Source organism: Protomyctophum parallelum (genome assembly GCF_964188405.1).
Source record: "Protomyctophum parallelum genome assembly, chromosome: 14".
Classification (NCBI taxonomy): domain Eukaryota; kingdom Metazoa; phylum Chordata; class Actinopteri; order Myctophiformes; family Myctophidae; genus Protomyctophum; species Protomyctophum parallelum.
In genome coordinates this window covers 10698543-10726447 of record NC_139709.1, presented here as the reverse complement: position 1 = coordinate 10726447, position 27905 = coordinate 10698543, and the positions used below count along the sequence as shown (strand labels likewise).

At 44.4% G+C, this 27905-nt stretch overlaps 2 protein-coding genes across 2 annotated transcripts in view; both read right to left on the bottom strand.

The window, feature by feature from the left end:
• Positions 1-21616, bottom strand: part of chd8 (chromodomain helicase DNA binding protein 8) — a 47839-nt gene extending 26223 nt beyond the window's left edge. The window contains 15 exon segments of the mRNA XM_083782898.1: positions 384-627; positions 2306-2427; positions 3397-3534; positions 4172-4255; positions 5035-5152; positions 8065-8120; positions 8350-8418; positions 9231-9476; positions 12052-12160; positions 12344-12843; positions 14845-14958; positions 16300-16605; positions 19087-20130; positions 20252-20457; positions 21531-21616. Of these exon segments, the coding sequence (XP_083639024.1) occupies positions 384-627; positions 2306-2427; positions 3397-3534; positions 4172-4255; positions 5035-5152; positions 8065-8120; positions 8350-8418; positions 9231-9476; positions 12052-12160; positions 12344-12843; positions 14845-14958; positions 16300-16605; positions 19087-20034 (3054 nt within the window). The 5' untranslated portion in view covers positions 20035-20130; positions 20252-20457; positions 21531-21616.
• A 3623-nt stretch (positions 21617-25239) lies between these two features.
• On the bottom strand, positions 25240-27437 carry cbln12 (cerebellin 12; the record flags this gene model as incomplete). Its single annotated transcript, XM_083782897.1, has 3 exons — positions 25240-25437; positions 26353-26472; positions 27147-27437. 3 exons carry the CDS (start codon positions 27435-27437, stop codon positions 25240-25242), a joined length of 609 nt encoding a protein of 202 aa, XP_083639023.1.
• Positions 27438-27905: the final 468 nt, after the last annotated feature.

Below are 27905 nucleotides of genomic sequence, written 5' to 3'. Positions count from 1 at the left end.
TAGTCACATTAAATGTTCCAAATTTCCAATGCCAAAAAACACAATAAAATCATTACTCGCAATTTTTGTTGTGACAATTCATCTTATAATAATAATAATGGATTTTATAATAACGCACTTTATATTCAACAGAATCTCAAAGTGCTACAGCAAATGAATAAAAGCAAAAGAAACAACAAACCATTAAAAACATCTAATAGAACAGGAACATTTCAAACATAAGGGCAAGGCTATAAAAATGCTTTGGTAAAAAGGAAAGTTTTTAGTCCTCTCTTAAAAGTGTCGACCGACTGTGGGGATCTCAGGTGGGCGGTGAGCATTCCACAGTTCGGGGGCAAACTGTGGACTAAAATGTGTAACCGTGACAGCCAACACACACATACCTTCTCGTCCTTGCAATACATCTCGTACTGCTGGATCATCTGCCTGCTGGCCAGGCTGCCGTGGTAGACGATGGCGTTCATGTCGGTCCACGTGACAAACTCTCTCTCCCAGTTGGTGATGGTGGAGAGCGGGGCGATGACCAGGAAGGGCCCGTGGATGCCGGCGCCAAATATCTCCTGCAGCAGCGAAATGGACTGGATGGTTTTCCCCAGGCCCATCTCGTCTGCCAGGATGCAGTTCTGCCTGGAGGGGGAGGACGGTTACACAAAAGAGAGAGAGAGAGAGAGAGAGAGAGAGAGAGAGAGAGAGAGAGAGAGAGAGAGAGTGGATTGTGACTTCATGAAGAATATACACACACATCACGACCAGTGAAGCCAATAGTGTCTGAAGCCAGTAGGAAATCCTGACTTCTTGAAAGTTTATATAATGGCCTGTTGTGGCGCTGTCATTGGGCCCAAAAAAACCCATAGCCCCATAGAGGTCCATGTATTTGGGCCCAACTTCACCTAGACTGTATTACCTTAATAAACATGGTAATGAATACTTTCTGCTTCCAGTCACTAGTTTAAAGTCTCATTTCTCATGTCATAATATTCTTTTTTGAAAATTATGGTCCCATTTATTAAAGAAATTACCTTAAAGTCGAGTATGTTCTGAGGGGCATGGCTACCGTTGCAGTCTATGATCGGGACCACCCCCCCACTCGAGTCAAAATAAAAACCAACGAAGAAGAAGGGGGGAAGTCCCGCCTTGTTGTCTGGGCCAGCCAATGGCTAGCTGGGCCCAAACGGATCTAGAAAGATGGCGATTTACTGACAGGCTTCATCTTACGTCCATATCAGACCCGGAGAACGCTTTGTCTATGATCACGACCTGTAGTAGTAGTAGTAGTCCCACGCTGATATTCAATATGTCTCCGTATTGTGACATTTCTTTTGGAACTGCCAAAATAGCACAATTTCACGATGTACTTCTGTAGGTACTTTTGATTTTACTGAAATGAAAATGCACACATTCTCACCCGAGGTTGTGCTGTGGATCGTACCAGACAGTACGGCTGTAATAAAGTCAAGGCTGCAAGTGTAGGTAGCCATATTATGGTTTTGTTGATGCATTTTCTTGTTATGTGGCCGTGTCAACACATATAGATCCAGCAGAAATGCTGCCAAAACAATGTGTAAACAGTCAGGCCTGACCGGAGGGTAAACAACAGGCTACCGTTACCTCTAGTAGTCTAGTCCTGGGGACCCGTGAGTTGCGACCCTTCGGGGGGTCGCCAAATTATTTGGGGGGGGGTAACCTTTTTTGTCTGGAAAATGGAAATGAAGTGTTTACATAGTACACATAGTACATGCATAAACTTTCCTTAATGATTATATCTGGTTTCAGTATTAATTTATGATCTATTTTCTCTATTATTATGGTTATTTTTGCAGTCAGTTTGTATTGGCGGTGGGGAGGGGGGCGGGGGTCGCGAGACATGGCCAAAGCATTTCCGGGGTTCCCCGGCCAAAAAGGTTGAGAACCCCTGGTTCTCAAGTCTAGTCTACCTCTTAGCGGAGTGACACTGAATGCTTCGGTAAGACGTTGCAGTGGTGTTGTATATCAGCACTCATGAAATGCCTCTTGTCCGACCAAATCGCTTGACCGGAAACCAACTGCACTATATAATTGTGAATAACACAGATTAGAGTGAAAGCAACTGATAGATTGAGGGGTAAACGCATTTGGTGAATTATCTTTCCCTCACACTGTTCATTTGCTTCATTAGCCCTGAATCTGATTACATAATCTAACTACACAGGCACGTTAATGAAACCGGTTCAACAGCCATCACCAACAAATCATTTCCATGGAGCTATCAAAGTGTATCGAAGTGCATGCGTGTAACCGTGTATGTCATTAAGTCAATGTTCCATACCTGTTGTACCAGTTGAACAGAAGCCAGTTGACTCCTTCCAGCTGATACTCTCTCAGGACGTTGCCACTCTTGTATTCTTTGGTCTCCTCCAACTTTTTCCAGGTGCTGGCCGGGGGCCTCGCCTGAGAGAGAGAGAGAGAGAGAAGGAAAAACTGGTTAAAAGAAACACCCAGGACGATGACGACACAGGAAGACTAGCTGATGTTAAGACGTCAGCTAATGGGGACAAGTATGAATAAACAAATAAAACGGTAACAAGTTGTGAGCGCACAACTTCATGCACAGTTCACTTGGGCAAGTCCTAGACCGTTAACGCGTGCGGCGCATACTGGGAAGCGCCGCCTACGCCCGTGCTCGGCGGGCTGCGATACGTCACCGACCCCGACACTTACGTTTTCTAAGCCAGCTCCACGGATTCCCTGTCCGTGATGCCATGGGCCCGAGAATATACACGAACAGAATATACACGAAGAATATACACGAACAGAATATACACGAACAGAATATACACGAATAGAATATACACAAACAGAATATACACGAACAGAATATACACGAAGAATATACACGAACAGAATATACACAAATAGAATATACACGAACAGAATATACACGAACAGCAGACACACGAACAGAATATACACGAATAGAATATACACGAACAGCAGACACACGAACAGAATATACACGAACAGAATATACGAATAGAATATACACAAACAGAATATACACGAACAGCAGACACACGAACAGAATATACACGAACAGAATATACGAACAGAATATACACAAACAGAATATACACAAACAGAATATACACAAACAGCAGACACACGAAAAGAATATACACAAACAGAATATACACAAACAGAATATACACGAATAGCGGACACACAACCTTCACAGAGAAACAACAACAACAACACAACCTGCCCAGCAAGGGAAACACACGGCCAATGGGCAAAGTGTTGTGTGGGTCTCACTCGGATCGCACTGCGACACAGATGTGTGGCGTTAAGGGTTAAGACTCTCGACCCGGCTGCGGCGGGCGAGTCGAGAGTCTAATTATTATTATACACAAAGCGACTTACCGTTCTCTTGATCTTGATCAGTCTGTTCTGGATCTTTCCAAACTCTTCCACCTTGCCCTCGTCTACGTCCTCCTTCAGCTCCCAGGTGGCGTCCTCGTACGGCAGAGAGCCCCACTTCACCAGGTAGTAGATCACCGGCTGGACCAGGCAAAGAGAAACACCACCAGATAAAACAATTGAGCAATGGACGTCATTTCAAATTGGCCGATGTGAGAGACATCAGCCCGTGATGTAAATAGGTTTTCAATGTAATGAGGCCCGGGATGGTCTTTTAGATGAGTCCCAGGGACATTCCACTTCAACGACTTTAGGAGTCATATTTTGCCATTTTTTACAAATTGCAGCATTTAACTACCATTTCATTTTATATGGTTATAATGTGGTTATATTCATGTAAGAAGAAATGATTATTATAACTAAAGATAGCAAAATAAACTAGAGAATAGAAAACAGTACAGTAGTGCATTCCGTGGATGTAGAGGTTGTTGTTTTATTGCGTCCCTTAACTATGAACTGCGTTTTGGGATGCAAAATGCACCCTATTTTAATCTCTGATCAGCCATTGAAAATATTCGTATTGTCATTGCATTTTTTTCCAACTGCGTATCGTGGAAAATAAACTGATTATCTCCTCTCCATGGCACCAAATTCCAATATTCATAAGCTACTTTCACTAGTTTATAGGCTACAGGTAGACCTTTACGAGGCATTTATTGCCAGCAGAGTATCGTCAAAGGAAACAACAAAGCGCTGCTCCGACAGCCTGAACTCTCACCTCTCCGTTATCTTTGTCCACACTGTGGGAAACGTCTAGAATCCGGTCTACCTCCATGTAGTCTGGGTTGAATGGCTCTTCCTCCTGGACGCAGACAAACAAACACATGGGGTGAGGAGGACGACAACTCAACTTGTCAGACTGTAACAAAGGCTTTCACCTAGAGCTCCATATATGGAGACAAGAGAGATATCTAGTGTTGACATCAGGTTAATATTAGTGGCGAAAAATATAGAACTCCATAAATGGATGTAGACTGGCATCGTCATCGCGGCAGGCCTTCAGCTAAACCCTATATCATACATGGGTAACTGGCGGCCCCCACCATCACTTAATGTTGATATAGTATTGCTTTCAGCTAATTACTAGTATTAAAATGTTATCGTCTTTTTTTTTAAAGTCCAATGCATTTGTATTTAGTTCATAAAGTTAACATGACTATAACAAAATGCCGGCTATTTTTGCTACGACAGTAATATGCAATGTGGCCCTCTGGAGTGAGTGTGTAAATATGGTGGCCCTCTCCAACGTCAACGTTTCCCACCTCTGCCCTATATAATCCAGGGATGCAAGAGGTTTCTGAAACCTTACCTTGTGATATTTTACTGCACTGTACGGTACAGTTTTATTGTTACATTGTTATAGTTGTGGTGCTCACTGTGAGTGGCCCCTTTGGGCTGCTCAACAGTGCCACTTTAGGTCACCCAGCTGTATTGCAGCTGTTCATACCCCAAACGGGACAGACATACGGTCATAGGGACACACGGTGCGGCCAGTAACAAAATGCATTGGAGATGGAAATAAATAAATTAAATACATTTTTATTTTAAATACAAATCGCCGCAGCGCAGCACAGCACTCACCTCCTGGAAGAAGGTCCGCTTCTGGGCATATGTGGCTTTGAACCTCTTCAGCTTCTGATGGATCCTCTTGTCTCTCTCCAGCTGCACCAGCGTGGCCCACTCACAGTGCAGATAGGAGCTGAGAGGAACAGAGAAGGAATGCTCATTATACCCCTAACGTTAACGTCATGGCCCTAACCCACTCACAGTGCAGATAGGAGCTGAGAGGAACAGAGAAGGATGTCATTATACCCCTAACGTTAACGTTATGACCCTAACCCACTCACAGTGCAGATAGGAGCTGAGAGGAACAGAGAAGGATGTCATTATACCCCTAACGTTAACGTCATGGCCCTAACCCACTCACAGTGCAGATAGGAGCTGAGAGGAACAGAGAAGGATGTCATTATACCCCTAACGTTAACGTTATGACCCTAACCCACTCACAGTGCAGATAGGAGCTGAGAGGAACAGAGAAGGATGTCATTATACCCCTAACGTTAACCTTATGACCCTAACCCACTCACAGTGCAGATAGGAGCTGAGAGGAACAGAGAAGGAATGCTCATTATACCCCTAACGTTAACGTTATGACCCTAACCCACTCACAGTGCAGATAGGAGCTGAGAGGAACAGAGAAGGATGTCATTATACCCCTAACGTTAACGTTATGACCCTAACCCACTCACAGTGCAGATAGGAGCTGAGAGGAACAGAGAAGGAATGCTCATTATACCCCTAACGTTAACGTCATGGCCCTAACCCACTCACAGTGCAGATAGGAGCTGAGAGGAACAGAGAAGGAACGCTCATTATACCCCTAACGTTAACGTTATGACCCTAACCCAATCACAGTGCAGATAGGAGCTGAGAGGAACAGAGAAGGATGTCATTATACCCCTAACGTTAACGTCATGGCCCTAACCCACTCACAGTGCAGATAGGAGCTGAGAGGAACAGAGAAGGATGTCATTATACCCCTAACCCCTATATGACCCTAACCCACTCACAGTGCAGATAGGAGCTGAGAGGAACAGAGAAGGATGTCATTATACCCCTGACGTTAACGCTATGACCCTAACCCACTCACAGTGCAGATAGGAGCTGAGAGGAACAGAGAAGGATGTCATTATACCCCTAACGTTAACGTCATGGCCCTAACCCACTCACAGTGCAGATAGGAGCTGAGAGGAACAGAGAAGGATGTCATTATACCCCTGACGTTAACGCTATGACCCTAACCCACTCACAGTGCAGATAGGAGCTGAGAGGAACAGAGAAGGAATGCTCATTATACCCCCCTAACGTTAACGTTATGACCCTAACCCACTCACAGTGCAGATAGGAGCTGAGAGGAACAGAGAAGGATGTCATTATACCCCTGACGTTAACGTTATGGCCCTAACCCACTCACAGTGCAGATAGGAGCTGAGAGGAACAGAGAAGGATGTCATTATACCCCTAACGTTAACGTTATGACCCTAACCCACTCACAGTGCAGATAGGAGCTGAGAGGAACAGAGAAGGATGTCATTATACCCCTGACGTTAACGTTATGACCCTAACCCACTCACAGTGCAGATAGGAGCTGAGAGGAACAGAGAAGGATGTCATTATACCCCTAACGTTAACGTTATGACCCTAACCCACTCACAGTGCAGATAGGAGCTGAGAGGAACAGAGAAGGATGTCATTATACCCCTAACGTTAACCTTATGACCCTAACCCACTCACAGTGCAGATAGGAGCTGAGAGGAACAGAGAAGGAACGCTCATTATACCCCTAACGTTAACGTTATGACCCTAACCCAATCACAGTGCAGATAGGAGCTGAGAGGAACAGAGAAGGATGTCATTATACCCCTAACGTTAACGTCATGGCCCTAACCCACTCACAGTGCAGATAGGAGCTGAGAGGAACAGAGAAGGATGTCATTATACCCCTGACGTTAACGCTATGACCCTAACACACTCACAGTGCAGATAGGAGCTGAGAGGAACAGAGAAGGATGTCATTATACCCCTGACGTTAACGCTATGACCCTAACCCACTCACAGTGCAGATAGGAGCTGAGAGGAACAGAGAAGGATGTCATTATACCCCTGACGTTAACGTCATGGCCCTAACCCACTCACAGTGCAGATAGGAGCTGAGAGGAACAGAGAAGGATGTCATTATACCCCTGACGTTAACGTTATGGCCCTAACCCACTCACAGTGCAGATAGGAGCTGAGAGGAACAGAGAAGGATGTCATTATACCCCTAACGTTAACGTCATGGCCCTAACCCACTCACAGTGCAGATAGGAGCTGAGAGGAACAGAGAAGGAACGCTCATTATACCCTTAACGTTAACGTCATGGCCCTAACCCACTCACAGTGCAGATAGGAGCTGAGAGGAACAGAGAAGGATGTCATTATACCCCTGACGTTAACGTTATGGCCCTAACCCACTCACAGTGCAGATAGGAGCTGAGAGGAACAGAGAAGGATGTCATTATACCCCTGACGTTAACGCTATGACCCTAACCCACTCACAGTGCAGATAGGAGCTGAGAGGAACAGAGAAGGAATGCTCATTATACCCCCCTAACGTTAACGTTATGACCCTAACCCACTCACAGTGCAGATAGGAGCTGAGAGGAACAGAGAAGGATGTCATTATACCACTAAGGTTAACGTCATGGCCCTAACCCACTCACAGTGCAGATAGGAGCTGAGAGGAACAGAGAAGGATGTCATTATACCCCTGACGTTAACGCTATGACCCTAACCCACTCACAGTGCAGATAGGAGCTGAGAGGAACAGAGAAGGATGTCATTATACCCCTGACGTTAACGCTATGACCCTAACCCACTCACAGTGCAGATAGGAGCTGAGAGGAACAGAGAAGGAACGCTCATTATACCCCCCTGACGTTAACGCTATGACCCTAACACACTCACAGTGCAGATAGGAACAGAAAAGGAACGCTCGTTATGTGTCAGAAAATGGACACAGAAAGGGCAGTTGTACAGGTACAAGGTACAAGTGTCATGATGTCAACTTACTAATTCTTGTATTTGACAAAGAATTCTTCGAGGTTGATGTACTGGCCTGGAGAAACCTTGGAAAAGAGGAGAATATAGCAGGTTGTGAGGTTGTTCTTCCTTTACGTCATTATACCTCATTGTCATGTCTTGAAATTGGTTTAGTGTAAGCCTACATAAGCACATCATATTGTGCTTTACAGAAGAAGAAGAAAACACGATTGGATTTTGATTACAAGCTTAAAGAATACTAAGAACTCTTTTGGGGGGTATTTGTTTGGTTAGAGATGCCGTCAAAAGTCCTACCTCTTTCTTGGTTATCCTCATGGACAGAACTTTGTCTACAATCGCTGCATCTTCCTCGCTGGGGTTTTCCTGTAAGAAAGTTAATGCATTTTTTTTTTAAGTCTTTACAAAACAACATTACCTCAATAAATAATGGTTCCACCGGTTCCGGTGTGCCGCCCCGTGTCCGAAACGGTTGAGAAATGACAGAGTTACCATGTGCCGGTCCCTCTACTGTACTGTACTGTCACTGTACTGTACTGGCACACCCGAAATCATCATATATACAGTTAGTATGTGCGTGTGAGTTTGTGTGTGTGTTAGGTTGCGCACAAGTGGTGAAAAACAACCATGCTGTTTTCGTGCTCAGACCCAGCCAGGCAGGCACCCACCCACCCACCCACCCACACACACACAGCTCCAGGTTGCACCACTCAAAAATCACCATTTAGATTCAGACACCTCCTAAATTTGAGCAAGAATGATGCAGCACTAGTATACTCTCTGATACTCGAGAGGTCTAAGTCGAGCACTTTGATGTTGACAGTTTGAAGCCACAGTAATTATGGCTCCAGATGCCACATTTTGAATGTAGTAATACTGTTCAGCAACTACAGACTAAAGACAAAAGATATTTTAATGGAGAAATAAAACAGAGAAAACGTGTGAGAATCGTGATCTCAATTCTTGTGGAGGAAAGAAATGGAGATTCACATTTGAGCAGCAGAATCGTTGCAGCACAGTGTTGTTTTTGGCAGCAAATTTAGATTTTAGTTTAGTCAGTCTTTGGAATAAAACTTCATTTAGTTTTAGTCACATTTTAGTCATCTGAAATGTTTTAGTCGACTAAATGTCAGAAGATTTTAGTCGACTAAAATCAGCACTAGTTCCGAAACACTCACCACAAAGAACTGCATGCTGGGCTGCCCGTCCACATCCAGCTCCATCTCCTTTTTGATCTGCGATGACATGATCTGCGCGGCCGTCCCCCCGGCGGTGGCGCCCGCGGCCCCGCCCCCGCTGATGGAGGCCACGGCGGCCGCGGTGCTCGTCACGTCCACGTCCTCCTGCTCGTCTTCGTCGTCTGTGATCTTGATGTCCAGGTCCTCCGTGTACTTCTTCCTCTTCACCACGCGGTTGGAGCGCCTCTTCTTAGGTGGACGGGACGGAGAAGAAGAAGAAGAAGAGATGCTGCGGTTTAACACCCTGAGCGGCAAGCACGGAGTTCTCCGCCCTATCGTTTAGTAGCGCCCAGCGCTCAGGACGGAGTTCTCCGCCCTATCAATTAGCCCATTTAGGCCTGACGTCAAAAACATTAAAAAACGATCGCTCTGAAAAAATATATATTAAAAAAATTGTGTCACATTTTTACGATTTTTCAAAAATAGCAGACCTACAAGTTCGTAGTGCACCACTCGGTGGCACGCTATGAGCTTGTAGATCTGCTATTTTTCAATAGCTAAAGTATAGCATAATGCTTAGTTAAAACACCAAAAGGGGTTCCCGTCCAGAATGGGTTAGTAACACTCAACGCTCAGGACGGAGATTGATCAAAAGGACGGAGATTATTGATATCAAAACCGATCGCATCACTCCACAGGCTGGGAGTGTCTGTTGCGCAACACTCAATGTTATTTCCTGGTGGGACGTCATCGAAAATGTCCCCCCCCCCCATTTTAGCCGACGAGATCAAAAACCTTAAAACTTTAATAACTCTTTTTTTGACACACATTGAGAGGATGAACGCGGCTGACATCAACAATCCTTAACTTATTATACTGACCCTACTGTAATTTATTATTATTATTATTGTCTTTATTTATTTTATTATTTTTTTACATATTATTCTTTTATTATTATTATTATTTGTTTGCATACTTCTATTAGTCTTCTATTATGTCTACTAGTCCTTACCCGTTCTGATATATTTCAACTTGTATAATATATTTGTGTGTGTGTGTGTGGTTTTTTATGAATAAAAACAGCAGTATAACATTAAAGTATTCTTCCAAATGCATGGTAGGGAAACGTTTTCATGGCAAGAGCATGGACCGCAGCATTTACACTTATTAGCCCACAGAGCCCCATTTGAAAAGTATCAAGGACCCCCAGTTTGACATGCAGCTATATATGGACAGTCGCACAGATCCAATTTGCAGGTGGATTTGCGTCCAAAACGGTCTCAATTGTGAGCTTTGGCTTGAGAGAACTCATGGCTTTTGCAACCTGTGATGTTGTGAGCTTGTAGATTAGCTGTTTTCACCAGAGCGTGCGCTGTAGCCACTTCACGCTGTGTGTGTGTGGCTTATGGTCAAGACAGTTGTATCTCGTGTTGTGTTTATAGCTAACTGAAAAGTGAAAACGGCCACGCGATGACGCACGCGCACACATACGAACGTGCGCACTCACAGCTTAAGTAGTTTACACACACACACATGCTCACAGCGAAAGTAGTCTGCACACACACACACACAACCTCCGTGTTGGCTGGGGGCGGTGTGAAAAAGGGTATAGGTGCGTGGAAGAATGCGCTAGGGTCCTTGAGGCTGTTCTTCGTGGCATGTTGTTTGTTGTATGTAGTAATTGTGTCGATGCGTAAGGGGGTTGGAAATATCCCGATCACTCGCCCGCTGTCTATTGCGAGCAAAATTGACAGCGGGCGAAACAACTGAAGTTACGCGGAAAACTGTGTCCCAGTATTAATCAGTGACCGTCCCAAAATGCAATTCACTGGTGACACGTGATTTCTGGGGAGAGGAGTTTTGCCGCCCTGTGGCTGCGGGGGGTACTGCATGCGTTTTTAATTCACTAATAAATTAATTAATAATCATTAATGTGTCAAATCGAAAAAAGGGCTCCGTTACGCCCTCCATATTCATATGGTCAATGCCTGTGTGAAAAGTGGGAGCGATTGGTGCAGGCAATGAGGAGATAATGAGGAGATAATGCGGTCGGACACACACTCACTCACTCACACACACATACACACACTCAGACATTCGCTCTATTATAGTATAGATGTATATTTGTATGTGCCTCTTATTTCATATGGTGCAAGATACCGGGGTTGTGGCTCTTTCAGAGCGGGAACTCTAGGGGGAGGGGAGGGAAAAAAGGGGGAAAAGAATGTTCGAAGAATGTTGTATAATATTTTCGTGTGAACATTAATAAAAAAACTTTGATAAAAAAAAACGTTAATAACTCTTGATCAATTCAATTCCGTCCAATTCTAAGAAAAGATTATGTGTGTTAGACGGCCCGTTGCGGTCCCGTCGCTAGTCGCGATATAATTAAATCATACCTCCCGTTGTTGTCGATCGCATCGAGAGTGTTTTGGCTACATCGCTATATGTGCTCCGCTGCTATAAATCGCTGGGCGCTATGATTTAATGGGTTACAAAAACCCTGGGCGTTTGGGGTGTTAATAAGAACGCCGGTTGCCATAATGAGTATCATGCGTTATTTTTTTGCGTACTAATTTGAGTTCATTAATATAATAAATTGCAATCATAAATAACCCCAGCCACTATGCAAATACCGATACATAATTATATGAATTGTAGCTGGTATGTTTTTCTATTCAGGGAGCCATCTTGATCAGTAAAGTAGTCAAAGTGGCAGGTTTGGAGTCTGATTCCTGCCCTTGTACAGAAATTGCATGTGTTTATGTGGGGCGTGTTTGTGTGCGCGCGCGCGTGTGTGTGTGTGTGTGTGTGCGCGTACCGTTGCCAGGTCTTCCTCCAGAGTAGTGGGTGAGGTGGGGCTCTGCTCCCCATCCGAGTGGTCAGAGCCGGTCCTTTTCCGTTTCTTGGCCCCAACCAGAGTGATGGTGCTGTCAAGAGACACAGGGAAAAAAAGGGTAAATACATGCCAATCAATTCTGGGGGTCCTTGACATGAAATATTGAGCACCACTGATATAGAAACATAGGTATTTCAGAAAACTATCATGATTTAAAATAATTTTCTTTTAAATTCGATGTCAGGCCTAAATGGGTTAAAAGAGTCCAGCTTACTTAAGCTTGGCTTTGCTCTTGCTCTTGCTTGCGGTGCCAGGCGTTCCCGTGCCTCCTCCTGCACCTCCCGTCGACTTGGCCTTGGCCTTCTTCTCTCCTCCGCCGGCGCTCTTCACCGCCGTTGCTCCGCCCGCCGCGGGGGGTTTCTTCTTGCCCCCTCCTCCTCCTCCTCCTTTCTTCTTGGTCGTGGTGACCACCGTGACGCTGCCCCCCAGCTCCGAGGACGCGTGGCCGGCAGGAAGCTCATCTGAGTTCAGAACCCGGGGCAGGTTCTTCTCGCCGCGCGCCTTGGCCCGCGCTATGGCCTCGGCCACGATGCGGTTGGCCTTCTCCTGCTTGCAGAGGGTCTCCACGCGGCGCACGGTGACCGGCTCCCCGCCGGCCTTGGTGATGCGGATGGCCTGCGGCGAGCCGGTGGTGTTGGTGGCGGCGCCCGTGGTCGACGTGTTGATGACCTTCACCACAGACATGGTGCCGCCGGCTGAGGACGCCGAGCTCGTCTGAACAGCAGGAGACAAAGACCATATATTTACATTAGGGGCGTCAAAAAAATAGATTTGAATTGTGTCGAGGAAATGTGGAATACCTAAGTTATACATTTAACCCATTCTGACCTGAGATCAGATAAAAAAAATGTCTATTACATCCTGACAGTTTCATTATTAACCCATTCTGACCTGAGATCAGATTTAAAAAATGTCAGTCGCTCTTCGATTTAAAAAAAAATAGCAGACCTACAAGCTCGTATCGCGCCACTCGGTGGCGCGATATGAGCTTGTAGATCTGCTATTTTTAAATAGCTAAAGCATGACATGATGCTGACACCAAAATGGGTGCCCGGTCAGAAAGGGTTAAGGAGATCAAATCACTTATGGGAAATTAAACTATGAGAAGCTGTTTTTACTGACATTTGACCTGTGACTTGTGTGGTCTGGGGGGTCGTCCCATTGTCATGTGTTAAGACCCACCTACTCCCTGAGGGGGGTAGGAACGTATTTAAGCTGAAGTCTGACTGAGTTGTGTTGAGTCAGTATATGGTGTTCCATTGCAACGCTTCATTGCTGGCTCCGTATTCCAATACAAGATTCTAATACTCTGAATTGTGTCTGTCTCATTATGTTGTTTAACTGTGTTAGAAGTGCTCTCCGAAAGATTCCACAACAATCGCGATTCCCGTTATGAAGGATTCAAAATTCAAAAAAAGGTTACAGGAGCTTTCCCTATATGGTGTTTGTGATGTGAAATGTAAGCTTACCCCAATCACAGTAAACATGTCTACAATCATTTTCAAGTTACTCCAGTTTAGCACAGCTGAGGTGTGTCTGTCAACGAGGATCCAGCTGACCCTCGTTGACATTAACCCATTCTGAACGGGCACCCATTTTGGTGTCAGCATCATGTTATGCTTTAGCTATTTAAAAATAGCAGATCTACAAGCTCATATCGCGCCACCGAGTGGCGCGATACGAGCTTGTAGGTCTGCTATTTTTTGAAAAATCGAAGAACGACTGACATTTTTAGAATCTGATCTCAGGTCAGAATGGGTTCATCAGGACCAGTGTGTGTCTGGCGGAAACCTCGTATGAATCTGATCTCAGGTCAGAATGGGTTAATATTACTTGCATCAAGGCAACTCTTTAGTGCGAGTGTGCCTCTAGTCTCTGTGCACGAACACAAGTAAGTGAGTTCAAAAGTACCCGTGTAATACATTATGGGTTTCTGCATACCATGCAATGTGTGCATTTTTACTAGCAGCTAGCCTAAGCCTACCAATTTTATTTATTGTACAGCTGTTTTTATTTGAATTTACTGTTCTGGTAACTGAGTGAGAAAAAGTGACTGAGTCGGACACTCAGTTACTTTTTCTCACTCAGTTAGAGGTTAAAACGTGTCGTCTTGGATTTTCCTTAAAACCTTTACAATTATAAAAGCTTTTAACTTTTTTACTAAATGTACTCTGCTTTCATGACAGAAGACTGGAGGAGATCGTGCTGAAATCCTATGCAATCGTTTTTGGATCGAGAATAGAGTTGAATCGAAAAAATCGTGTACTGTACATACAGTACATACATATCGTCACTGTTGGTCACTTGGGTGGATACCTCATAGATCCACACGTAGATTTTATTTATTTTATAAATTGATCAATGAGCTTGCTCAAACTTTAACGGTTTTGGACGATGAGATATATTATTACAATCGAGAAGTGAGCAAGTTCTGAGTGCACTGTTCCGTTGGCCAAGTCATAGACCTGCGGAAGTGCCGTTTACGCCTCTGCTTTGTGGCCGTGAACAACAACAACACAACAACCTGCCCAGCACGGAAAATACACATTAGTGGGCAAAGACACATCGCCGTCTTCCTTCGTTTAAAATGTACACTTTGTGTGTCTCTCTCTCATGCGGAGTCCATGATGCCGAGTCCGTCTATATATATGTTGTATATATATATATATATATGTTGTATTATACAGATACAACATTCAACAGTCAGAGACCTACCTGTGGCTGCAGCAGCATTTTGAGTGGCACGGCCACCCTCTGTCCACCTTGGCCCTGTGAGATCTGTAACAGCTGTGGGCTGCCCGTGTTGCCTGTCCCAGAAACCAACTGGTACTGTAAGGACACATACAGTACACATACAGTAAGGACACATACAGTACAGATCTGTAACAGCTGTGGGCTGCCCGTGTTGCCTGTCCCAGAAACCAACTGGTACTGGAAGGAAGGACACATACAGAAAGCAGGTCAGCACCGGCAGCGCTCCAATGGGAATAATCATGTTTATACAAAAAACACACAATATGGCATTCAAAGTCAACCACAATGAAGTATCAATTCTAATACATCGAACTCTATTTTTGTGAGGCTTTGGTAGTTATTATACAGCTGGATTCATGTGAAGACTTTCCCTGGCCTAGAAAGGATGTTTTGGTATAATCCAGTCTGGCAGTGTGCCACGGGTTCGACTCCCGATCCCGAAGGGCTTTACTGCACGTCCCCCCCCCCCCCCCCATCTCCTGTGAGCCTACCGTCTGTCCCTCCATAAAATATACAAAATAAAGGCGAAAGCCACAAAAAAACATAAAAAATAAAAAGAAAGGTCGTTATTGCAGTACCAAATCAGGGCTGCACAATATTGCTTAAAGCAATTGGCAAATGGCAAGACTGATTGCAATTTTAGGTAAAGTTCTTCCAGACACTTGCAATATATTTGTGTTGAGCAGAACCCCAAACTTGTGAATTTTGTTGTGTGGGAATTTATGGGGAAAGAAACGTATTTAGTGTTTAGAAACCAACACAACGTTTTTCTCCAGGCTCCAAGTTTATGCTCACTTTGATCAGATGTTTAACCAGAAGTCTTGTGTTTATACTTTGATGAGTATTTGAGTACGTTACATTCCCTCGGGACAACTTCCCACAACAACCCTTTTACCCGGGGAGCCACAGGCCTAAAAGCTCAAGGAATAGAGATTAACCTGTGATTTCATGACATACTTTTTAATTTTATTTGTGCTTTTTTTCCTATTCATTCTGGCTCCTCCGGCTATTTGTTCTGGGAGGCAAACTATGGTCCGACGGAGCATTGGTTGGAAGGAGAATTGGTCCGAGATGCGTTGGGGGTCGGGAGAGGGTTGGGGTTAGGTTTAGGTGTGCTGCCCCGGGGGAGGTTAGGGTTAGGGAGAGGGTTGGGGTTAGGTTTAGGTGTGCTGCCCCGGGGGAGGTTAGGGTTAGGGAGAGGGTTGGGGTTAGGATTAGGTGTGCTGCCCCGGGGGAGGTTAGGTTTAGGGTGAGGGTTTGAGGTTAGGTTTAGGTGTGCTGCCCCGGGGGAGGTTAGGGTTAGGGTGAGGGTTGGGGGTTAGGTTTAGGTGTGCTGTTAGGTTTACTTTAGGGTGAGGGTTTGAGGTAGGTTGTCGTTCGGGACCAAACACATGAACCCATTTGTTCTTCTCCTACCTTCACTCCTCCCTGCTGATTGGGCTGCTGCTGCACCTGCAGCTGAATGGTGAGGACTTTGGGCTGGCCGCCGGCCTGCCCCGCCCGGGCCTGGGTGAGAGCTGCGAGCTGGCTCCCCTGGATCACAAACTTCCCCCCGGGGAGCTGGCCCAGCACCAGTCTGGTCTGGCCCTGCTGCTGCTGCACATGGATCTGCTGCTGCTGGCCCGTGCCGGACGTCACCGTCAGCGGCTGACCCTGCTGGACGCCGACGGTACCCGCCTGGGACGCCTGGAGGACCAGCGTGATGCGTTTGGGCTCGCCACCCTAGTAGAGAGGAGATACATGATGGGACATTCATTGGGACAACGATAATGAATCTTGGTAATCATTTAGCGATCACTCGCCCGCTGTCTATTTTGCTCGGTCGCTGTCTGTCAGTCAGTCAGTCCCTCCGTCCGTCCGAGTACTTCCTTAGAATGCATGTTGGGACGGCTTCCGGGTCACCAGTGAAATGCATGTTGGGACGGGCACAGATTAATACTGGGACACACTTTTCCGCGTAACTCGAGTTGTTTCGCCCGCTGTCTATTTTGCTCGCAATAGACAGCGGACGAGCGATCGCTAAATTATTAGATAGATTACCCACACTGAACATCATTTGCTGTTCATATATTCAGAACCGGTAAGGACTAGTTTATAAAATGTTATATAGCACATTTCTAGATATCGTCACGTCACGTCAAGTGCTTTACAGAACAGGGTGAAGGAAAGCAGATACAACAAAAGACCAATGAATAAAATAGCAGGCACAAAATGTAAAATAGAAACATAGCCATGTATTCAATGATGCAAAAATGAGGAAATTAAGAAAAGGCCTTAAAACATTTTCAGAAGTTTTCAGAAGAGATTAGAAAGATGACACAGATTTTGCACATCTTAGGTCAACAGGTAGGGCGTTCCAAAGCTTGGGGGCCGGGCCAAAGCTTGGTGTGGTTATTATGTGCAATGAAATCTTCCTGGAGGCTAAATCCTTGACCTAAGCCCTCCCCCATTATCATACAACAGCTGTGGGTGAGGCTTCAGTTCAGGTGGATCACCACCCATCAGGCATACTTAATAAACTGGTGGGAAGTGTCCACATAGAAACGTCATTTTAACACATACCGGTACTGTACACTTTGACAAAAATCTTCCTCCTTGACCTTATATAATAATAGTTCCTGATGATCATGTTTTAGGGTGTGGGGAAAAAAACACGGCACTCCATCTTTAAAGTGACCTTCCAATTTTTCAACCAAAAATTAAATTGTCAAAGGGCCGATTCATACTCCTATTTTAGAGCCGAATAAAAGTCGGTTTGGCTCTGTAGAGCCTACAATGTGACGTCATTTGAGGTTCTGGGGGTGGGTACCGTCCGAAAGTCGGCTCTTCAGTGCTACTGAAAATTTCTAACGAACCGAAATCATTTCGGCACTACAGTGCCGAAACAGCGGTAAAATAGGAGTATGAATCAGCCCAAAGTCTAAGTTACCCAGCAAACAGCTACAACGTTCAAAAATATAAGTAACAAGGCCTAATTTGAAATCAAGTGTTTATTTCCTGTTCTCTCTTGCCCTGTGTGATATAAATAACCTTACTGTACGTGACAATTATAGAGTTATTATTTTACTCCTGCTATGTCGATGCTCTAAAATACCAGAAATAATTTGTAATTACCGACTGTCAATACGGATGGTAATAAAATGAACACAGGATGTGGTAGTTTGCAGAAAAACTGTAATCATCACAAATGAAGTTGAAAATGATATTACCAATGTTCCCTCAGTAATGTAATACTAATCCTGCAGGATTTGTTAGAGCAAGTCACTGTAGAGAGATTTAAAGGACAACTTTAGTTTTTTTCAACCAAGGTTCATGTTTTAGGTTGTTATGAGAGAAAGTAAAAGATGAGTGTTTTTCTTTTTTCATTTGCTGCTTTCTTTCGTTTTAGGGATTTTAGCTCTTTTTGACAGGGGGGCAGGGGCATTCGATCACAGGGCTAAATATGCATTTTTTAACACAATTTTATGGTGATTTATTTTTTTATGGTTTACTATAGTCCTAATAAACATCAGGAAATTACATCTGGCCGCAGAAGATCACAGGATCTACTGAATGTGAAGGTAGCCTACTGGGAGAAGGCTTATACTGTGTATAGGCTCAATATGTCAGTTTGTCACATTCAATAGATCCTGTGATCTTTTGTGGCCAGATGTAATTTCTTGGGGTTTATTATGACTATAGTAAACCATAAAAAAATAAATCACCATAAAATTGTGTAAAAAAATACATATTTAGCCTCATGCTTGTATGCCCCCGCCCCCCTGTCAAAAACAGCTAAAATCCCTAAAACGAAAGAAAGCAGCAAATGAAAGAAAATTAACACTCACCTTTTAGTTTATCTAATAACAACCTAAAACATGAACCTTGGTTGAAAAAAACTAAAGTTGTCCTTTAAGATGGTTTGGGAAATAGTGCACCTCGAGTATTTATGTTTAATTTCTCTGTCCATTCTGACCCGTTGGGTTGTTTTCATGAGAGTAAATAAGGCTTTGGAATTCCACAAACAGGACTATTAGGACCACAATGGAAACTAGTACCCAGGACTATTTGGTGTTATCCTTTTAGTCCAAATGTCTGACTGTACCTCGTGCAGAGGATTAGACATTTCTGTCTAATCAAGTATTCAACCAATCAATCACAACTTCACAGAGACAGTGGAGGAACTCGACAAAGACAACCAAAACAAGAGACTAAAAGCCTCACCTGTTGTGGTACAGTAGTGAGGGTGACGCCTTGCGGTCTGCCTGCGGAAGCATTGCCGACTTGCGTCTGGGCCTGGAGCTGTATCTGAGCCTGGGGCTGGGGCTGGATCTGGACTTGGGTCTGGCCCTGGGCCGAGATCTGCATCCTCTGAACCGTCTGGCCCTGCGTCTGCTGGGGCACCGACGTCAGCAGCACCTGTTTCATCGGGCCGTTGGGAGACTGTATCAGCCTCTGCACCCCGGGAGAACCCACCTTGATTTGGGCATGACCCGGGCTGCCCTGGTTCAAGACCGTCCCCCCGGGCAATATGGACATGCCCGGTCTCAGCGGGGTGCCGGACAGCACCCGGATGACCTTGCCCCCGGTTGCGCCCGTGGCCCCCGACACAGTCTGCAGCACTTGGGCTTGGCCCTGCGGGCCTTTGAGGATGACTATTTTCCCACCGGCCTGCTGGGTAATGGCAGCCAACTGCTGGGGGGTGAACTGGTGCGTGATCTGTGTGTAGCTCTGCGTGGTGGTAGTCGAGGAGCTAGACACCGTCATCGGTGAGCTCAACAGGACCGTGTGACCGGTGGTGCTGACCACAGGGATGGACGTGTGGGTCTGGACCGGAGCTACCGTCGAGACCGGAGCTGCGGCAGGTGTTGCTGCCGTCAGGGTAACAGTCTGAGGAAGTGCCACGGGAGCTTGCTGCTGGATGGGGACTTGAGCTGTGGGGGGGACAGGGACCGGCATGGTGAGGCCTGTGGCAGGGTCGATGAGACCTGCGGTGAGCGAGAGTTCTGGAGTGGGCTCCGGGTCGGTGGGGGGGTCCACCTGGCCCAGGGCCAGCTTGAGGGCCTCCTCCACAGGGTCAGAGCCGCCCTGTGAGGAGAAAGCATCGTCCGGCAGGGCGTCCAGGTTAAACAGGGGCGTGTCCTCAAACAGGTCCATGATGGGGTCTGCCATCTTTTGCCCCCTCCACACAGGGAGACGGGCACAACCTCAGGAGACTCTCTGAGATGGAAGATGACCTGTCCTCCTTCAGTTCTTCAAAGAAATTAACTGTGTGTAACATAGAAAGACGGAGAATATAAATGCAAATTAGCCATACCCAATTTAATCAATTTGAACACAAGAAACATAATACACATAGCGTACTCAAATAAATCGCCGGATGACTTACCAAATAGGACAAGGTCTATTACAGACCTTTGTAGCTCAGTCTGTACCTCCAGATGACAGATATTTGGAGTCTTAAATAAGAGAAAAATAGTGTTCCAAGTAAGTCCTATAAATGTCCCCTTGTAGTATCCTTCCGAGTTCCTACTTTCTGTGTGCGACAATACGATTTATCTCCAAGCCACAACGTCATTCCCTGAAGTGTTGTTCCTAAAAGCAAAGGAGGAACGTTAATTTAACAAAACCCCCAATAAGATACAGATCAATATAGAAAACGTTCTTGGCATTTATGTACCGGTATGTTGATTGATTGAAATTTGTATTCAGTTTGCAGAATGGGTACATTTCAAACGAATGCACAGGTCAATACCAAAAAAACTGCTACGATGATAAAAACCAGAAAAAGCACTAAAAGGTGGTTGCACACTGGACGTTTTTCGGGAAACCGATGGAGAAACGCCGCTAAAGATCCGAAAAACGCGCTCTGTGTACTTGTGTTTACATCATTTTCAATGAATCACTTACTGTTACCGTTTATATCAACAGACTAACATTAATGCTAGGCAATTTCAGTTATATAAAAGTTCTCGTTTGTTTACCCACTAGCAGGGGTGTAACAGAGGGGATCCTGGGGATGTTGACATCAACACACTCACCATTCATAATAAGTACACAGTAAAAATCCTCAGTGTCTGGATCACTCACTCTTACACATAAAGTAACCCTGCGTGTTTTAAATAACACTTGTACACTCGTTGCATCTATACTCTTGTGAACTCAGGAGTTAAATAACCGTAGTAGTAGAAGTGAATGAATGGGTGAAGAAGGGTACTGATGCTGTTGCAGTCTTTCACACACACATCACACAAACACCGTTAAGCTAGCACATTAGCCTGTGCTGCTAGCAACAACCTATTGTAAAAAGCACCACACATGTGATCAACATCTATGAAAAAACAGTGAATGTGGGTGTTTTAAACCTAAAGCGATCTTCTCCAGCTCAGTCATGTTTGTTGTTGTGGGTTTTTTACTACACATCGTTGAGTCAACTGGACTCGTTCATTTTTTTTCCTCTCCTCATCATCAACAAACCGGACCAAACCAAAGCAACGTGCCACAATAACCATCAACGGTTCCCACACACAGCGGGCTTTATAGGCCGCGATGCTGTTTCGGTTGGTGTGGTTGTCTCCACAGCCCAAATATAACATCTCCACCCCGCACATCCATCCCATCCACTAGCCCCAAGTGTCCCGGTTATGATTTCGGGGTGGTAAATTTACCTTTGCATCGACACACATGGCTTTCTCTCCGTCTCACAACACTGTACAGATTACAGGAAACGGCCAGCGACAGAGCAGGAACTAACATTCCTGCCCAGAGAGCAACACCCCCCCACACCCCCACCCCCACGTGACCGACGCCGTCCGACGCTCCCATTGGCCGGGGCTTCCGTGGCCGGCAGCACGCCGCGGTCTCATTGGCTCGGAGGCCCCGTCCGTCACGCCGTAAGCGATATTGTGGGCGGGGACTCGTAGTAGAGAGAGAGCAGCTAAATGGACGTAGTTGGGTTGAGAGAACAATAAATGCGGCCTAGCTGCTGGGATCCTTGTAGGTTTGGGACTGTTGATGTTTATATTATAAGTAAACTGTCATCGTCACAGATCGTCGTGTGATGCTGATGATGCGCGCACAAAACAAAATGTAGTGCTTTTTGTACATTCACTGAACGGGTTTTTGTTTTCCTGTCCATTGCGTCTGGAAACGAATTCCTATAACGTAGCCTACCAGTGCAACAACACACCACCAATACGTTAATATAATAATGACCTTAGGGGTTCCCCCCCCCCCCCGACTGTGCCAGACAAATACAAATTATGAATATGAACGGAAACCACAATATTGTGGCGTGGATGTTCTCCAGAAATACTCGTCAAAACAAAGCTCGGGACAATAGACTGTGGCAGATTAAAATAATAATAATAAATAATTCAGAAATATTGATAAATTAACCATTACCCCCTTTGGGTCCTTTGTCCTTTCAGTGGGCCATTGATGACACTCATATTGTCCATGCTGTTGAGTTTAATTAGGCCATAAGTGCCCACTAGGTGGAGGCAAACACTGATAGCTGTGGTTATTAGAGCCATTTTAGACACTAATTGCTGCTCCTTAATTGACGCTCAAGGGATTAATATTATGCTGCAGATGTTTTGCTTTGAATTATTGAGTTGAGTTGTTGAGCATTAATAGCTCTGTCACACTTTCATAATCGGTGACACAAATTAAGTCCCACTCTGACATCTCTCATAGGCCTCTCAGAAATGTACAAAAAGGGCTACTACAAACACTGACTGATCTCAGTGGCTATTTTCAATGACTAGACAGACAAGTGTATAGTCATTGAAAATAGCCATATCTGTTGTATAAGACTGTGTTTCGCTTTGGAACAACATAGCTATCAGGATCTGAAGGCAAGCCTCAAAAGTACAGGTACAGACACAGTACATGTACAGTTGTGTCCACAAAGTGTGTGTGTGTGTGTGTGTGTGTGTGTGTGTGTGTGTGTGTGTGTGTGTGTGTGTGTGTGTGTGTGTGTGTGTGTGTGTGTGTGTGTGTGTGTGTGTGCGCGTGTGTGTGTGTGTGTGTCTATCTCACAGCGAGACATAGAAAGTGTATTACTGTAAATATTGGCTAGTGAAAGCATGTACACACTACACAGAGAAATGTTCTGTGTGTGTGTGTGTGTGTGTGTGTGTGTGTGTGTGTGTGTGTGTGTGTGTGTGTGTGTGTGTGTGTGTGTGTGTGTGTGTGTGTGTGTGTGTGTGTGTGTGTGTGTGTGTGTGTGTGTGTGTGTGTGTGTGTGTGTGCGTGTGTGTGCGTGCGTGCGTGCGTGCGTGCGTGTGTGTGTGTGTGTGTGTGTGTGTGTGTGTGTGTGTGTGTGTGTGTGCATGTGTGCGTGCGTGGGATGCCATCGCCATCGCCCACGCACACACACACACAGAGAGGAAGAGAGAGATTGTGCCATTGTGGCCGTGAACCAGGGGAGCGTAAGTGACTAGTTGTGACAGCACACCACCCTCTATCCACGGTACAACCTGCAGAGATGTGCTTATGAGCTTGCCAAGGCCTCCATCTGTCCACAGATCCCTGTGAGGAGTATCCGCTTTTTTACGTCTCTCCTCGCCATGCTGTAGTCTGTTCAGGCCATGCCAGCTCTACTGGGGAGAGCTATATTTACAAACAGCTGTCATGGCACTGGTTAGATTAGGAATACCAAGGGAGAGATGCTGGATGAAACTGTCACAGACGTATCCTGTCCAGTATAAACTTACTTACAGTAGTTATTGACAAAATATGCAGTGGAGAAAAATAATGCTTAATCATGATTAATAGTTAATGAGGGTTGGGCAGTGCATTTCTGTGAACTTTACAAAAGACAAAATACACTGGAAGAGTGTTGTAATATCTGTATTTATTTCAATAATATGTCTTTAATATAAATCGTAAACATACATTTGTTGCAGAGAGCAGTATCAGTCACAAGACACAGCAGGACAAATAAAAATTGTAAACTATAGAAAGGATGTATTTTAAAATGAAATGAAAATATAAGGGCTTTTTTTAGTCATTGCACAGATCCCCACATTGCACATAGATAATTTGTCAATTTATTACAATAACACCCCGCACCCCTCACCCCAAAATCCATCAAACATTTATGCACAGAGACAGAAAATCTCAATCAACATAGAAAATGATTTTTTTTCCCCCATCGTTTATACAGACATATTGTATACATATATTTTACCATGCAGCCGAGGCTGTCAGAACAGTCTGTTTTGCATACATTGCATAACATTCTTTCTAATCTTTTATCGACATCGCTTTTGGAGAATGGAACAAGGAGTTGCAGACTGGAGACCAACCATTCCATCACCTAACTAAATGGTTTTCAACCCTTTTCACAAGGCTAATTATTCATTCTGCATTTGAGCCACGAACCACCATTTGATGAGATTTAGCCTCTCCGACCCAAAACTAAAGAATATTTTGTTGTCGTTGGATAAGATTTTGTCTACAATTCCATGCTGTATTGATGTTGGTACCAGTAGGAGAGATAACAGGCAAACGTTGATCAAAATAACAATTCTTCTCTAATTGTGTAGACTTCTGGTGTTTAACAGTAATGTAACTCTTGAGAGTGTAAAATTCTTGAGAGAATGAGAATGAGAAAATTAATTTTACACTCTCTCTAGAGTTAAATATCTATAAGGGTCCATATGGTTACGAACTTTCCATCTTTTAGCTGCATGGGGACCACCTGGGAATCCCCTCAAGGACCGCTGGTGGTCCCCGGACCACTGGTTGAAAACCACTAACCTAACTCTTCTCTCTTCTCTCTCTTTGACCCCTTTTCCACCGGTTGGGAACCGGTTCAGTTCAGAACCAGTTTTTAGTCCATGAACCAAAGCTCCAAAGTTGGAACGTTAATTATGAATTGAGTGGGCAAAACCATACCTATATTACATTGTTTATAGGATCAATATAAGTAAATTAATATATGATAACCCTTCCACAGTAGTAGCTTTTTCATATTTTAATTTCTCTGCATATTTTCCTATATAATGCCTAATTTGCATATTTAAATTAATTTAAAGATTTGTAATACAATACATCATTGTCTGTGTAGGCCTCCATTCTGGAGAAGTTTCATGGTGATAACAATTTAATTATATGTATGGTTTTGCACATTCAATTCATAATTAACGTTCCAATTTTGGAGCTCTGGCTCATGGACTAAGAACAAAAAAAGAACTGAACCGGTTCCCAACCGGTGGAAAGGGGGTCTGTGTGTCCTGGTTGGATTGATTCGTCTTCCTCTCTACTCCATCACAGGTTTTCCTCTCTACTCCATCACAGAATCCTTCACGCTCAGTGGCTCTCCCCGCCGCCCCGCTCGCATCCCATCATCGCTGCCATCCATCGTCCTCACAGCGGGAAGACGAGAAACCCGGAGAAGGTGGAGTATTTCCAGCCTCCCATCAGGTTGCCTCTCTCCAGCTTGAGGTATGCCTTGTCTCCCCGCTCCATGATCACCAGGCCGGCGTTGGTGGCGGCTTCTCGGGTCACGTCCTGGTCCCCGGCGAAGGCCGAGATCATCGGCCAGCCGTTCAGCATGAGGCTGACCTAGAATGTAGGTTGGAAAAAACACACAACAAACACAAACCACAGTTTTTTTAATACTCAAGAGTTCATTGGTAAGGCCCGGGTTCAGTGCATGTGTAAGACACCCTTCCTCCTCTCATGGTCAAAGTCCAAAGCTGTTTTGTTTTTGTTCCCCTCAGCAATAATATAAATACTTTCGTTTATTTGGTTGTTTTTTTGTCTTTCTTTTTCTGCCCACTCTCTCTTCTTTTTCTCCTTCTGAAATGTACAATCTGAAGCGATGTTGCCCTGTTGCCCCTGTTTAAGTCTGGACTTGATGTCATATGTAGCCCATCTGAAGAAAGAGAGGATTATACAGAGACATTGGACATGGAGCAACTTGGAGGGGTGAAAAAAAATCCTGGGAATTGCACTTGTCCTATGTATACATAGAAATGATGTCTAAACTGTAATACTTTTTCCAAATAAAACAAATATTATTTAAAAAAAAAAGAATGTGCCATTGTGTGCTTCACATGTCCACGCAGGATTTGATTTGCTGGGGGAAGATATATAGGACTCTGCTTTTGATCCCACTCCCTCGGGTCATTCATTTTTCATCACCGATGGGGTTACGGTTTATTGCTGCTACTGGTCAGACCTTATTAAATATATACATTTCCTTGTGGGAAATACTGTCTCATATTGTGGAATATGTACTTTCAATAATATCACAATTGTAAAATGATTTATGTTAAGTGTAATCATAAATCCTTATTTGAAAATACAAGTTTGCAATGCATCGCTTTGCGACACGTTGTGAGCTTGTACCTAGGCTATGTTCGCTATTTATTGAACAACAAAGTACAGTATATATTGTTTTAGAAATCAAACCCTGTGTATCATGTATCATGTTCACTTCAATCATCACAGTTGTGATGATTTTCTTTTTTGTACCTGTATTGTTTGTCTGTTGTAAGCTTTCACCACATGGAAGTTGAAGCTGTAGACCCCTCTCCTTGGCGCAAGGAAGACACTGCTCTCCTGGTCAAACTGATTGCCCACGTTCACCAAGATCTGATCCCAGGGTGGGGGACAATTTAAAGAATCGTGAGTGTGTGTGTGAGATGTGATAGACTACAATACATGGCAGAGAAAGAGAAAAACAAAGAACCTCTGTCGTGTGACTGGTGTAAACTTGAATACTTTAACCTCAAAATTTAAAAAAGAATCTTCTAAATCCTCCAGTTTTCTGAAATAACATAATTTTTAAAACACCAAAAGGGGTTCCCGCCCAAAATGGGATAAGTATAAGATACAACTAAGATACAACTGTGACTGTGTAATTGTAATATATGCTTTCCTCACATTTAGTTAATTCTTCTCACATGAGACAGAAATTGTACGAGTGTTAACAATTAGGCCTACTTTGGCTACTTGCACGTGAACGTAAAAACGAATGTAAAAATATACAGCATGTAATGTTATGTAATGTTATGTTAAATCTAAATGTTATGTAAATGTTTAGCTCTCTGGTCCATATCCTTAAGGAGAAGAAGGCCTTACGTCTATGGACAAGAGCTAGTAAATGTTATACATGTATGTCAATATGAAAACATGTATTCTTTTACATTCTTTTCACTCACATTCATTTCTCTCAAATGTGAGGAAAAGACATGCTTAGATTGAAGACATGCTAATTCTTATGCTATGGATGAACCGTTGCTTACTTGTGCAGTCAGTATACTCACATGATCAAAGTAGATAATCATGGTGCGATTGCTCATGTCTGTGGGCTCATGGTTTGTCTGGCGGGTGGCAGAAAACGCGACCCGGCCCGTGCCGGAGCGGACAGACATTCCCAGGGCGCTATTGGTCGGCTCAGACGATGGGGTTGAATCACAGACTACCAAACACTTCCCCTCCAGGACAATAGGCTCTGTGTCATTCTGTGCCCTCGACCCCGGGGGTCCCCAGAACAGCAGCAAACCCAGCAGCACACTGAGGTCAAAGGTGACCGGAAGGGATGACCTGAGATGCATGGCTGACGCGCTGTGAGGTTTAGTTTTTATGTATTTATTCCTAACTGATTCTGTTATGGAGGAGAGTCACTTTGAAAGACACAAGATGTACCTAGACATGCAAGATCAGTCTATAGTTCAGAGCAAACATTGGCCATCTAAAAGTAAAGAGTGTGTGGGCAAGCTATCCCTTTTCTAGCACTATTATTACTAGTATATTATACAATTAGTTTCGGGAGTGATATTATACAATTATCTGTGATATTATTATCTGTGTAACACTACTGTATGTGCTATTATGTCCTCCCAGTCCCGTTTTTGCTTAGTAAATTGACAAAACTATTTCAAAAGAATTGGTAACAAATTGTTAGGGAAATATTTTAGAGCCATTCAGGCATTATTGGCCGGTGTTACTGTACTGCTGCTGAGTGAGTGCTGGTGCTGTCTCCCCTCACACTGTGTATTGATTCATCACTCCCAAGGTTGTGA